Source organism: Brachyhypopomus gauderio, unplaced genomic scaffold (genome assembly GCF_052324685.1).
Source record: "Brachyhypopomus gauderio isolate BG-103 unplaced genomic scaffold, BGAUD_0.2 sc241, whole genome shotgun sequence".
Lineage (NCBI taxonomy): Eukaryota > Metazoa > Chordata > Actinopteri > Gymnotiformes > Hypopomidae > Brachyhypopomus > Brachyhypopomus gauderio.
Genome location: NW_027507062.1, coordinates 56,142 through 71,085, shown reverse-complemented (window position 1 = coordinate 71,085; position 14,944 = coordinate 56,142). Strand labels below are relative to the sequence as shown.

The following is a 14,944-nucleotide window of genomic DNA, read 5'->3' as shown; positions in this document are numbered from 1 at the left end:
GGAAGGGGAGGTGTTCCGTTACAGGGAAGGGGAGGTGTCCCGTTAAAGGGAAGGGGAGGTGTTCCGTTAAAGGGAAGGGGAGGTGGTCTGTTACAGGGAAGAGGAGGTGCTCCGTTAAAGGGAAGGGGAGGTGTTCCGTTACAGGGAAGGGGAGGTGCCCCGTTACAGGAAGGGGAGGTGTTTCGTTACAAGGAAGAGAAGGTGCTCCTGCTCCGTTACAGGGAAGAGGAGGTGCTCTGTTACAGCGAAGGGGAGGTGCTCCGTTACAGTGAAGGGGAGGTGCTCCGTTACAGGAAGGGGAGGTGTTCCATTACAGGGAAGGAGAGGTGTTCCGTTAAAGGGAAGGGGAGGTGGTCTGTTACAGGGAAGAAGAGGTGCTCTGTTAAAGGGAAGGGGAGGTGTTCCGTTACAGGGAAGGGGAGGTGCTCCTGCTCCGTTACAGGGAAGAGGAGGTGCTCTGTTACAGCGAAGGGGAGGTGCTCCATTACAGTGAAGGGGAGGTGCTCCGTTACAGGGAAGGGGAGGTGTTCCATTACAGGGAAGGGGAGGTGTTCCGTTAAAGGGAAGGGGAGGTGGTCTGTTACAGGGAAGGGGAGGTGCTCCGTTACAGGGAAGGGGAGGTGTTTCGTTACAAGGAAGAGAAGGTGCTCCTGCTCCGTTACAGGAAGAGGAGGTGCTCTGTTACAGCGAAGGGGAGGTGCTCCGTTACAGTGAAGGGGAGGTGCTCTGTTACAGGGAAAAGCGAGGTGGTCCGTTACAGGGAAGGGGAGGTGGTCCGTTACAGGGAAGGGGAGGTGGTCCATTACAGGGAAGGGGGGGTGCTCCGTTACAGGGAAAGGGAGGTGCTCCGTTACAGCGAAGGGGAGGTGCTCCGTTACAGTGAAGGGGAGGTGCTCCGTTACAGGGAAAGGGAGGTGGTCCGTTACAGGGAAGGGGAGGTGGTCCGTTACAGGGAAGGGGAGGTGCTCCGTTACAGGGAAAGGGAGGTGGTCCGTTACAGGGAAGGGGAGGTGGTCCGTTACAGGGAAGGGGAGGTGCTCCGTTACAGGGAAAGGGAGGTGCTCAGTTACAGCGAAGGGGAGGTGCTCCGTTACAGGGAAGGGGAGGTGTTTCATTATAAGGAAAGGGAGGTGCCTCCTGCTCCATTAAAGGGAAGGGGAGGTGGTCTGTTACAGGGAAGGGGAGGTGCTGCGTTACAGGGTAGGGGAGGTGTTCCTGCTCCGTTACAGTGAAGGGAAGGTATTCCTGCTCCGTTACAGTGAAGGGGAGGTATTCCTGCTCCGTTACAGTGAAGGGGAGGTGTTCCATTACAGGGAAGGGGAGGTGTTCCGTTACAGGGAAGGGGAGGTGCTGCGTTACAGAGAAGGGGAGGTGCTGCGTTACAGGGAAGGGGAGGTGCTCTGTTACAGGGAAAGGGGAGGTGCTCTATTGCCACCTGATTCCTTTATCAGCTGGCTTACTCACCTTTCATTCCTCTGTTCAATCAATATATACAGTCCAAACACAACTTGCACCGTCCTCCCTCCCTCTGTCCTTTCCTCTCTCTCTCTCCCTCTCTTACTCCCCATCTCTCTCTCTCTCTATCTCTCTTCTCTCTGGCTTTAATTGTATCTGGATCCACTTGAGAACGTTCCTCTTGTCTTGTTGTTTAAAGGACAGGGCAGAGAGCATGACCCCTTCCTGCACCTGCCCCAATACCTGCCCCATACCTGCCCCATACCCGCCCCATACCTGCCCTGTCTGTAACTTACAAGGGCAGGGCAAGATGGTGGTTCTGTATTCCATCAGCTTAAAAGCTCTCCTTCTCCTCTCTCTCTCTCTCTCCTCTCTCTCTCTCTCTCTCTCTCTCTCATCCTCTCTCTCCCCCCACAGATGAGCTGTACAAGTCCGTATCCAGAGCCGAAGCACGGACGTCTGTCTTCGACCGAGACCTCGCAGTCCCGCTCCTCTCACGAGGAGTACCGCTCTGAGCCACCGGGGGGCAGCAGCAGCGGCGGCGTCTCGCCTGCCCGCAAGTCCACCAGCCAGCGCCGTTCGTGGCAGGACCTGATTGAGACGCCGCTGACCAGCGCCGGCCCTGCACTACCTGCAGACGCTTCCCCTGGAGGACGCCGTGTTCTGCGAGCCGGCCGTGGGCCTGTCGCCCGAGTACCGCCGCCCAGTCCACGCTTCCCGCCCAGCGGGCCCTCCTGCGTGACCACTACGGACCCTTCCACGACGCGGAGGAGGCTGGCGAGAGACTGCGGGACGCAGGCGCAGGCGGGAAGCCCCGAAGCTTCACACTGCCCCGCGACGGCGGCCTGCGCGCCCTCCTCACGCCCTCCAACAGCATCGCCGAGCAGCGCGACGGCCCTCGCAGAGAGCTGAGGCACAGCTACTGCACCGACGGTAAGCCCTCACACGGGGGCGCCATAGAGCGGACAAAACATCCCACCAGATGATTAGCACATATAGACCATATAATACGGTATGCTTTAGGACATTTACTACTGCTGTCTACATGGTTGCTACGTTATTGTCCATAAACACTAGCCTGCCATAGATGACTCTGAGGCAGTGTTGTAGATGATTAATATTTTTTTATTACCTGGTAGGAATGGTCCAGGATAATATGTCTACTTACAGTATGTCACCCATCACTGAACCTTCCAGCAAAGCTAATAGGATTAAAGTAATGCCCTTAAAGTCACGCCAGGACAGAAGAGGCTTGCCTTTATAAAGCAGAACCTCGTAACTTCTCCCAGTCCTGCACCACTGTGCCATCTAGTCTACCCGGATGAGGGTGTCTGCCACCATTAAACAGTGTGGTTTACATGCAGCGTCTTTGTTCCAATGAGTAGAATTCCAGTTTGTTATAAACCAGAAAGTGCGTTATTAAAAGTGCACAGGAAAGCAGCTGCCCTGCAACAGAGCACATTTATTATTGATGGCCCGTGTGATGGTGTTGCGAGTAGCAGCTGAGTTCAGGTGTGTGAAGGGCTGCTGCAGTCTGGATTTTTTCTCGGTTTGTATTGTGTATTGTATTGTTTCACAGAAGCTTGATGTGCCATTCAATTCCCCACAAAAACGGTCAAAAAATTTTTGTAGTCCTGCTCATGAGATATAAAGAGCAGGGCAGAACAGGGCAGTTGGACCTGAGATTCGGGCTCTGCAGGATGTTCTCCAGCAGTCGGCTCTGCAGGATGATCTCCAGCAGTCGGCTCTGCGGGACGTTCTCCAGCAGTCGGCTCTGCGGGACGTTCTCCAGCAGTCGGCTCTGCGGGAGGTTCTCCAGCAGTGGCTCTGCGGGAGGTTCTCCAGCAGTGGCTCTGCGGGACGTTCTCCAGCAGTGGCTCTGCGGGACGTTCTCCAGCAGTAGGTTTTGTGGGACGTTCTCCAGCAGTAGCTCTGCGGGACGTTCTCCAGCAGTAGCTCTGCGGGACGTTCTTCAGCAGTAGGCTCTGCGGAACGTTCTCCAGCAGTAGCTCTGTGGGACGTTCTTCAGCAGTAGGCTCTGCGGGACGTTCTCCAGCAGTAGCTCTGCGGGACGTTCTCCAGCAGTAGCTCTGTGGGACGTTCTCCAGCAGTAGGCTCTGCGGGACGTTCTATAGTAGTAGCTCTGCGGGACGTTCTCCAGCAGTAGGTTCTGCTAGACGTTCTCCAGCAGTAGGTTCTGCGGGACATTTTCCAGCAGTAGGCTCTGTGGGTTTGTGGTGTTTTGTTGTATTTCTTTGTTTGGTCGAAACCGTCTTTGTTGTGCTGGTACTAGACATGAGTTGGATCTAGATTCTTCTCCTCCCTCTCTCTCTCTTCTCCTTCCTCCTTCTCTTTCTTGTTCTCTCTCTTCTCCTCCCTCCTCTCTTTCTCTCTCTCTCTCCTTCTCTTTCTTGTTCTCTCTCTTCTCCTCCCTCCTCTCTTTCTCTTTCTCCTCCTTCCTTCCGATCAAGCACAGTGGGACGCGTGGTGGGTGTGTTGGTGGATATTCGTCAGCAGAGCGCTCTGTTCTTCTGCTGCTTGCTGTGCTGAGACGCATGCACGCTCTTCTCTTAGCGCTCTGTTCTTCTGCTGCTTGCTGTGCTGAGACGCATGCACGCTCTTCTCTTCTCCCACACACACACACACACACACACACACACACACACACACCCCGACACACACATGCACTCCTCTCCCAGAAATAGTGGTATGTAATTTTTTTTTCACCTGAAAAGGGTTACATGTGTTAGATGTGAAGGTCTGCACCTTCCACTTGGTATCACTGCTGTGATCTCAGCACCCTCATCCGTTAATACTCCCCTCCCCTCTCAGTACTCCCCTCTTCCATCAATACTCCCCTCTCCCATCAATACTCCCCTCTCCCATCAATACTCCCCTCTTCCATCAATACTCCCCTCCCCTCTCAGTACTCCCCTCTCCCATCAATACTCCCCTCTTCCATCAATACTCCCCTCCCCTCTCCCGTTAATACTCCCCTCTCCTCTCAATACTCCCCTCCCCTCTCAGTACCACCCTCTCCTCTCAATACTCCCCTCTCCCATCAATACTCCCCTCCCCTCTCAGTACTCCCCTCTCCCATCAATACTCCCCTCCCCTCTCAGTACTCCCCTCTCCCATCAATACTCCCCTCCCCTCTCAGTACTCCCCTCCCCCAACTTCAGCTCACTTTGTCAGCGGTGCAGTCCAGCTATGTGCTGTATCTAAACGATATAGGAGCCCAGGCTCTTGACGGACAGGCCTTTATTCACTCTCTTAACCACTCTGTCTCCCTCCTTATTCCCTCACTCTCCATCTCCCTCTCATCTCTCCGTCTCTCTCAGTCTCTCTCCCTTTCCTCTCCCTCTCCTTTCTCTCTTTCTTTCGTACTCCCTCTGTCTCTCTATGCACGGAGGCGGGTGGATGTTAGTCACCCTCACAGGACGGTTCTCCGCCTGCTCCACCACCTGCTGGAGATCAGGGAGCAGAAGATCCCATCAGTTATGACTGGACCACACGCAGGTCCCCAGAAGCCACTGACAGTGAGGACCAAAGGACTCATTCCCTAATCCAGCACCGGCGGCTGAGTGGTGCTCCGGAGAATTTAACATTAGTGCAGAGCTCCCGTCAAGGAGCAGACACTCAGACCAACAGCTGGAAACTTTATTACAGAGATTCAGCAATCGACAACAGGTTTTTAATGGTCTATGTGACCTGCTCTGAGTCAAAGGAATCTCCTCTTTTAGTTCGTTTTCCTTTACCTTGTACGTGCCATCTGTGCTCTGGGTAGATACATTTGCTCTAACATATGACAAACCTTGCCTAAACCCTGACCATAATTATAACAAGAGACATGACTAAGCTATTCTCCCATCAGCACTGAAGGCGCTAAGGTCGTTAACCGCAGTGGTGTGGGGTCCTGCTGCCCTCATGTGGCGATGCGTGGTAGTGCATGAGCACGCGGACTGTTTCACGTGTATGAGAATCCGCCTGAGGTAAAGCAGGTCTCCATGTTCCAAACACAATCAATTCCAGTTAATTACACACGGGCCACATGCCTCGCACAGACACCCAGACCCCAGGGGGTCACTACATGCTGCATCTCTGCCTTTTTCGCACGCAGATATACACAGAGACCACACACACACACACACACACACACACACACACACACACACACACACACACACACACACACACACACACACATACTTTTCCTCCATCATTTTGTTTCAGTACTTTTCTCTTTCTCGCTCCCTTTCTTCCCCCCTGTTTCACTCTGTCGTGTTCTCTCACTCCGTCTCTCAGTCCCTGGTCTCTCTTTGACAACCGCACACACACGCCCACACCTTCAAACTATACAGCACAGAGGAAAACCAGCAGTGCCCCCCCCCCCTCCCCGTAGTGAGGGACGGCCCACTTCAGAGCACAGAGGGTGCCGAGGCGAGAGGGAGCGGGAGTGGGAGGGGCGCGTGGGCGTCGGCTAAATGTCGGCGTGGGCGCCAGGCATCAGCTCGGCCCGTGCCGGGGCCTGTACTCACGGCTCTTGTTCCGTTCCTCTTGCGTGCGCTTTTGAGCACCGTAGCAGTGGGCGTTCGTAAATACGGCTCTCTGCCTCTCTCCGCATGCGCGTGGGGGCTGTGTGTGCGTGTACTTGTGCGTGGAGGCTGCGAGTGTGCACGTGAGCGCGTGTGCACGAGCGCTGTGCACGTGTGCGAGGGAGAGAGGGAGAAGGAGGATGCGTATCTGTGTCAAAGGAAGAAATGTTCAAAGCTGAGAGGGAAAAAAACGGCCAGACATAGCTGGTGTGTGTGTGTGTGTGTGTGTGTGTGTGTGTGTGTGTGTGTGTGTGTGTGTGTGTGTGTGCGTGTGTGTGCGTGCACTGAGACTGCAAGCTGGGAGAACGTGTGTGGGTGGAGGAGGACATGATGAAGGATGTAGAGACAGACGAGAGAAGTGAGGAGAGAGCTGGATGTTTTCACATCTCTGTGCCGTTAATGAATAATTAAGACCCAACAGCTTTTGGGAGACGCCACCATTACAGGCCCGTTTCTCAGCCTGAGGATGAACGATAGGCACCCAGCCAGGAGTGACCCATAGTATTTACTGTGCTTGGCGTCTACCGCTGACATTTGCCCACTTCCATCTGACTGTGTGTGTGTGTGGCGCCCCCTTCAGGCGGTGAGCGGGAGCGGGCTGGCCAGGCGGACTCGCTGGGTGATCTGTACCGGGCGCTGGAGCGTGCCAGCCTGTCCCCTCTGGGCGGCCGGCGTCTCTCCAGCCGTCTGGACTTCAAACACTCCTTCGTGCGCCGCTGTGACGATCCACTGCTCAACGACAAAGTGCACCGCCTGCGTATCCTGCAGAGCACGCTGAAGGTACCGGGGCCGCCGGCACGTCCCGCGCGTCTGTGTGTGTCCCGCGCGTCTGTGTGTGTCCCGCGCGTCTGTGTGTGTCCTGCCTGTCACTCTGCCCCTGATCATGCGTCCAGGCGTCCACGGGGCTCAGAAGACAGCTGCAGCACTGCTGGATTGGGGGGGGGGGTTAAAGGGGTAAACATGACTGCCCACCGTGCTGCTGTCTTAGAGCCTCATCTGTGTCTCGCTGTCTCCTAACATGTGCCTGGCTTCTTGGAGCGCCATCTGGTGGTGCTGTGTCACAGGATCTGTGGGTTGGTTGGGGTTCGTCTCTACCTGGGTCACCCCGGCTCCCGGTCTTTTGGGCCTGTGGGTGTACTCAGGTCGCCTCCGCTGGGGCCTCCGTGCTACTGCTGTGTGCTTGTCCTGCGGCAGACTCCTGTTGCATTGTGGGTGTCGTAGGCGTCAGCCTCTAAGGGAGGAAATATGGTAGTTTCTCTGGGCGGTGAGGCCCACAGTGCCAGAGGACTCTGAACCTAGCATGGTGTGTGTAAGTATGTGTGTAAGTATGTGTGCGCGTGTGTGTCTCCGCCCCGCACGCTCTCGTCTCTACGCTCACCTGAGTGAGCGCATCCGCTTTATGTGTTGGCTAACATCCTGTGGCGTGACGTGAGTCTGAACTCCTAACAGTAACACGCCCACCCTCCACTGTTTCTGCGCCCCCATAGGACAGGGAAGGGGAGATAGCAGTGATTGACAAGCTGCTGGCCAATCCCAAGCTCACGTCCTCCGGGTTCCAGGAGTGGAAGAGAATGTACCTGGAGCTGTTCTCGGCGGACGCCAAGCGGGAGCGGCAGGCCAGCCCCCACTCCGAGGCCAGCCCCGCCTCCACGCCCGAGCCCTCCCCCCGCACACCCTCTATCTCACACACACACTCCTACATCGAGACTCACGTCTGATTCAGGCATGCGCCGGCACGCTAACGCTAACCCTAACCCGTCTCAGGATCGTCGAAAAACACATTGCATTCATGGTTAGAATTTTGAAATTCAAAATTGAACACCACCGGTACTGTAGGGACGAGGACTCTTAGATAACTGGCCCGCTGAATTGTGTTAACAGTATTCACAGCTTGGCTGTGTTAAAAACTGAAACATCTGACGAAGTGGACCTTTCTGCAGACACGGCTGCCTGCTACCAGGTACAGGAGTGGAACAGACGTGCTTCAAACATCCGGTCAGCGGACTGGACTCTTAACTGCTGGACTCTGGCATGGCTGGGTTACCATGGCTACCACCATTCCCAGAAAGACAAGGACTATCACAGAAAGCGCACGGTCAGCTCAGACCTGAACACGGCCTACGCACCCACACCCCAACCCCGGGACAAAAGACAGGATCACAACAGGACACTGAATCAATAGATCAACAACAGGACACAGAATAAACAAAACAACAACAGGACACTGAGTCAATTGAATGTCAGAGCAGCGATTAATGAATCTGCATGTTAGACGTCCACCATGAGCAGCTATTCTAAAACAAAGTCCATATCAGTGCGTGACACAGGTCTGCTCACTCTCACAGGTCTGCTCACACTCACACTTGTGCACTCCATGGGCTGGTGACCTCTGAACGGGCAAATGTGAGTTGCACCTGTTGAGTTTGGATGCGTTGTGTATAAGATGAAATGTCACACTGAAAGGGCTGGTTCACTCTCCACATCAGAAACTACGCGTGCTGGTGAATTTGCCTCGTTTATTTTAACATGGAGCTCCATCCTGTAGCTCTTACTAAGTGCCCACGACAATAGAACTTTTCCGCAGACATCTGCTTTACCAGGACTCCCAGGTTCTCCTAGTATTATAATTATCTATCTATCTATCTATCTATCTATCTATCTATCTATCTATCTATCTATCTATCTATCTATCTATCTATCTATCTTGATCTATAGATAGATAGATAGATAGATAGATAGATAGATAGATAGATAGATAGATAGATAGATAGATAGATAGATAGGTAGATAGGTAGATAGATAGATAGATAGATGACCCTGATAACACTATGATCATGTCTGTGTGTCACAAGCCCAGCTTGGTCCAACAGGTCTGGCTCTTTTGCCCATGGAACGTGATGGGGCAGGTGCTGTCCCGCACACACTGGCCCCTGTGTCCCGCACACACTGACCCCCCCATGTCCCATACACACCACCCCCAGTGTCTCGCACACACCGGCCCCTGTGTCCCGCTGTCCCACTGACTCCTCCGCTAATACGGAGCGAGCGGTTGTAAAACACCAGGAGCTGGTTCCTAAAAGCCTCCTACCCAAAATGCACTGGTCCTGCGGATATTCTAGCCTTGCAGCATTTCATCAGAGAGGAGCTTTTGTATTTCAGGCCACGGCGCCAAATTTGTAACGGGGGGGTCGAGACAGTGTCGGTTTTGTTACTTGACCATTTGTTTCTAATGCCTGACTCTCTGAACATCCCCCCCCCCCCCCCCCCCCCCCCCCATCATGCCATGGTACCACACACGTCGTGACGAGCGTTCCAGCTGATGAGCGTGTGCGGCGGGCGACATCGTACACACTCCTCCGCTCTCGGTACAGACGCCGCACATGTTCGGGCTGAATGAGGCTGTTGCCTTGGTTACAGAACTCTCCTCGACAGCTGCCCACAGCAGCGACACTCTTGATATTAATTGTACGTCGGCACACCGGTATTGAACAGCAATTGTAAATACTTGCAGTGCACAAGCTCTTCACGAGCTGCATGGCTCTGATACCGTAAAACTGAGATGACCTTACTTGGATTGTTTTCTTATTTTCAGCAGTGCTGGCAGATGAGTGTAATTCAGTGTTTCACTTTGAGCTGAATTCTCATCTTCAGTGACTGTCCACAACAACCAAAAGCAATCAAGCTCTCAGAGGAATCTATGACGACACGTTGGGTGTGATTTTTAGACTATTTTGAATGTTCTGAGCAGAGTTTAATGTACGATAAAGATTAACTCAATTAATATATGTGTAATATAATGTACATTGACATCACTGCAGTTCTATGAGAGAGAATTCTCTCACAAAACATATTGTGGTAGAAAAGGTTCCTTCTATACTAAAGGGATGTTTTATTTACTTGATAATGTGATTATATAGCCAATATCACTATGTAGATCATGTTAGATTCAGTAAGCTTTCAAAAAGGCTACAAACGTTTACCACTGGATATGGAATTACTACATTGGTTACTTTAAATTCTGTCAGATTTTAATTTATTTTATTTTATGGTCTATTTTGGTTTCATATTTTAATGGGAATTATACCTCTACATTCCCTTTTAACTCTCTGTGAACTCACTGACTGAAATGTTGAAGATATCCAGATTAATAGTGAACAGATCTGGAAAGTTGCCTTTACCGTTTAACTACATACCTACTAAATCTATATCCATCCTACTACCTGTCCTTATTTGTTATAATTAGGCATGTGGTTTGCACAGTGCCGTCAGTATGTGGTGTGTTTAGCTTACTACCTGGAAAAGTTTACTTTGTTTTATTTATTTACTTATTTATTTACAAGGTCATTGCTTTCTCAAATTTTAAGGTTAATGTGGTTAAAGTCAATAAAACTTTTGCTCATGAAACCACGGTCATGATGTTTACTAGGTCTTATTCCCAAAGTCCATCCCTTGTCAGTTGGATACTTTCACTGAGCCAGACCAAGACGTAGAGACGTTCGGAGATGTGCGGAGATGTTCCAGCTTGGCTCTTCTTTCCCAGTAAGCGTGGGGACCTTCTCAACAGTGTTAATGGACACCAAAGGATGACAGAGCCAGCACTGCGGCCTCCTGCCATCAGCAGCCAAAGCTAATGAACAGCTAGATCCATTCATCTTCATCCATCTCCAGTCATCTCCCCACCTCCACCCTGCCCTGTGATAAGCCCCGCCTTCCCTGTCATGGCCGCACAGTGCACCCTCGTTCGCCGCCCCTCCCCCGCCTCACCCTAAGTTCACTTTTCTTGGTTTTATTGCTACTCTTTGATCATTTAGTTTATTTTAAACTGGTTACAGCTAATTGAAAGTGAATGGCTCTAAATGGCTCCTTCAGGGGACCATGCAGGCGTCATCGCGCTCTCAATCTATATCTGATTTACCGCTGAAACCGCTGATTTTTACCTTGATTAGCTTGAAGGATTCGGTCCAAACATTCAGCAAGCAGAGCAGATTTCACTCTAAGCAGCTTCATTTTATTTTTAGCCAAAGTAAAATAAATGTTCACATGTAGCCTATTCAATGTACTTTATACGTCCCTTCATGACTTCTGTACAGTTTTACACTAACATCAGATTTTCAGAAGCTAGTATCGCAGCTGTCAGTGGGAAGTACTCTAGACCCTGTTTCATACCTTCACAGAGTTTTGAAAGAATAGCAACATGTTTTTTTTCTGCGTTTAGGTTATGCCAATTTTTTTTTACCTATGTTTTATCCACCTATAGGCCTCATCCCACACACACTCAGAGACTTTTACGCTCACGCTGAATTCAGGTTAATTTGCATACCTTATATCCTAAAATGCTATTTTAACCACAACCTTCAGCTCCTCTCTGAACGTGTTCTCATTCTTGTCCACTGTCCTTTCCTCCACCCTCTCTGTCTCTGACCTTCACTCGCCATAACACTTAATATCTCCAACTATTCTCTGGATCCAATGCCAAATATGCACTTCATGTCCAAGGATGTGTGCAGCTCCGAGTTTCACTTTTCCCTCGGTTCACACTGCGAAAGGCCCTTGGTCAGTCCCTCTCTGTATGTTTCTCCTGCTGTTCAGTAATCAAAAAGACACGTAACCCGCTTTGTCCTTTGCGCTGTTGAGCACTGCAGGATTCGCAGGAATCTGAATCTTGGTTTGGAACACCAGCGTCTCCAGGATCCTGTCATGGTTTTCTGAATTTGTGTCACACTGTCATGCATCCAGTGCCAAAATTGATGTGGTTCCACATTCAGGGGTTCAGATCCCATCACATCTGCAGAGACTGATGGCGTTTCACCCCCTTTACAGTCCACCAGGTCTGGATATGACAGGACTGTCCTTTCTTCCCCTTGAGCTGACCGCCCTTCATCACCCTCTCACACCAAATGAAAAATGCTCTCTTTCTGTCCCCCATGGCAGTGGAAACCCTCACTTTCTCTGTGTGTATATGGAATGGACCTTTACCGTCTATGTTTCTGTAGGTTCTTGGATAGCCATTACAGCACAGTGAGTCCCCGATAATGGCGCGGGCATCTTACACACTTCTCTCCAGCTGTCGTATTCGGGATCATACTCGAGCACGTTTGCCGTGCATACTTCCTGTCCGTCCTGCCACTTCCTGCCTCCAAACATCAGCACGTGTCCTCCTGGAGTGACCGTCAGTCCGTAGCAAAAGCGGTCATTCAGAAGCGGCCTCAGTCTCGTCCACTGGTCGTACTCAGGATCGTAGCGCTCAATGTCACTAAATTGTTCATACATGCCCAGGAAAGTGTAGATGCACTCGTTAATCGTCGCCATCTGGTGGCCGAATCTAGCTATAGACATCGCAGCACGTCTTTTCCACGCAGCAGGTCCTGAGATATCGAGACGTAGTACTTCCTTACTGCTCTCTGGTTGGGTGTCATGGATGCCACCGGAGATGTAGATCCCAGTGCCAACAGTAGCGCAGGCATGCCCATGGACCGCATGAGGCAAATGTGCCCCACTCCGCCAGCAACCTGCCCTCATGTTGTACCTCTCCACCGAAGACAGGGGAGGTTCTCCCCTCGGCCCTCGACCCCCTATGGTGTAGATAACACCCTCCACCACGCAGCAGGAGAACTGCGCTCTCCCCTGCAGCAGCGGCTCCATCTCCTCCCAGCGCTCAAAGCGAGGGTCGTAGCGCCAGACGAGGTCGGAGGTCGTCATCACCGCCGTCTTCTCGCTCTCCTCGTCCACCTCCACTAACTCCCCTCCAATCACGAACAGGAAGTTGCCCACCACACAAACGCCTTGATGCTGGAGCTTTTTTGGCATGCCGACGAGCAGCGGGCGGAACTTCCTGCTGTGCTGGTCGTAGCTCTGCACCTGGGCCCGGGGCCGGTCCGGCTCCGGCCCGCCTCCCACCAGCAGCACCCTACTGCTAGTGGTTCTCAGGCTGGTGTGGAGGGTCTGCAGCAGCGGCTGGAGAGGAACCTGCATGTGGTAATGCAGGGCTTTCTGCACGAGGCTGTGGATGAAGGGCGTGCGCAGGGCCGGTCTCAGGGTGCCCAGGTGCGACAGCTCCCTGGGAGGAATGAGCCCGAATCGGATACGACTGAGCAAGGAGTTGCTCTCCAGGGCAGGTAAGGAGTTGCAGGCCAGCCAGTCCAGAGCCAGGTAAAGCACGGCCAGCTCCTTCACCCCCGGCATCTCCTCAGACCCCAGGACCTCTCGGAAAGAGTCGAGGTTCAACTCCAGCAGCCCAGACCTGCCACTGCTGGTGCCAAGCAGCTTGGCCATGTTAAACCCAATGAAGCGGTTGGCGTCAGTGAACGCTTCGGAGAGTCCATACCGGGCAGCCACGTTGGCGAAGAAGCAGCAGTTGTCCAGACTGAGGCTGTCGGAGATGTACCGAGCACAAAGATCCACAGCATGTGTGACCTGAAGATAGCATGCGGCTTCCAGGGTGTTCTCGAGGGTATAGGGAGACAGCGAGATCCAGGAGGTGTAGATGAAGTCCAGGATCTGCGCCAGACCAGCAGAAGACAGGGCAGGTAGGCTGACCGTGCGAGCCCTGGACTCCAGCGTGTGTTCCTGGAAGAGTGACCAGAAGTAGTCGCTGGAGCAGGCCAGCAAGGTCCGGTGAGCAGGAAACTCCTCGCCTTCCGTCTCCAACGTGACGTCGCACATCCGTCCCTCCGTCCGCAACTTCTGGTAGTGAGATAGCACTCCGTCACCGTGAGATTTACTGAGCATCAGAAAGTAACTCATTACTTTGTGAGATGAGGAAATAAGATCCAAATGAGGCAGAGATGAGACCAAAAGAGAAAAGAGAAGGCAAGAGAAAAGACGGTAACCAGGAGCACAGAGGGAACAGGGCGTTTCCAGTTGCCTTGCTGTTGCAGAACGAGGGAGAGAAGGTCACTCTTCAGCCATGCAGCTGCTGAGACGACTGACCCGTAAACGCTGTGGCTAAACGTTCAGATGGGAGGGGAGAACCATCGGTGCCCCAGCCAATAGACGGCCCACGAGCCCCCGGCATTACGACTCTGGCAGAGATGGGAGAGTGTCCTGTGATCTGCCCCTCTGTTTTCCCAGGACAGGCATGTCTGCACACTCAGTACCCACAACAGGGGAGGGGAAGCCACCAGGTCCCCTCCGCATCTCCACCCGTAAACCGGTGCGCTTTCCGTCGGTCCTGTTGAGTGTATCGGCGCTAGAAGGGCCAGGGTCTTCATTCTCCATGACTGGCACCACGTGAACTTCATCCCTTAGTAAATAAAGGAGCTAGGCAGCACGGAATACCTGTCTGCCACCACCCGTGCCGATATCTCTGCCCACACTGCCATGCGGCCAGGAATAGAAACAGGGGCAAGAGGACAGACAGCCAGAGGCTCGGCGGGAGGGCTGAGACCGTGGGAGACTGATACTGTGCTGGAAGGGGTCAGGGGGTAAGCAGAGCGGTTTAGTGTAGCACTATTAGTCTTTTAAAAAAAAGGTGAACTGTGTCAATAATTATGTTCAAACAAATGGATAATAGATTTATTGTTTGGTGGGTGATGTTGAGCTGTTTTGTTTACATTAGACCGATTGTTATTGAGCCACTATGTGATTTATGAAGTGTGTGTATTTCTGACCCAGGAGGATGGGGGTTCAACCCCACCTCATGAATTTATCCCATCATCATCCCTGAATAGCGCCTGGCACAGACAGAACTGGGATGAGGAATGATGGTGGTGAGGTTTTGGGGGAGGGTATTTGGGTGGGGGGGGGGGGTGTCAGGGCTGGTTATGAGGGCTGCTGGTGTAGTTCTGTAGTTTAACACACCCAGCAGAGCAGCCTGGGTGGTCTGTGATTCCACAGTTCAGAAGAACTGTGGAGAAACTCCAGACTCGGTCCTCATTCATAATACAACACATCCT

At 52.5% G+C, this 14,944-nt stretch overlaps 2 protein-coding genes across 2 annotated transcripts in view; one reads left to right on the top strand and one right to left on the bottom strand.

The window, feature by feature from the left end:
• The window catches only part of cnksr2a (connector enhancer of kinase suppressor of Ras 2a), a 66,178-nt gene extending 57,438 nt beyond the window's left edge, over positions 1-8,740 (top strand). The window contains 5 exon segments of the mRNA XM_076995746.1: positions 1,873-2,076; positions 2,078-2,158; positions 2,160-2,388; positions 6,631-6,830; positions 7,538-8,740. Coding sequence (XP_076851861.1) covers positions 1,873-2,076; positions 2,078-2,158; positions 2,160-2,388; positions 6,631-6,830; positions 7,538-7,768 — 945 coding nt within the window. The 3' untranslated portion in view covers positions 7,769-8,740.
• Positions 8,741-11,217: 2,477 nt separating this feature from the next.
• Positions 11,218-14,252, bottom strand: klhl34 (kelch-like family member 34). The gene has a single exon (XM_076995747.1). The coding sequence runs from the start codon at positions 13,791-13,793 to the stop codon at positions 12,030-12,032; it is 1,764 nt and encodes a 587-aa protein (XP_076851862.1). The 5' UTR covers positions 13,794-14,252; the 3' UTR covers positions 11,218-12,029.
• Positions 14,253-14,944: the final 692 nt, after the last annotated feature.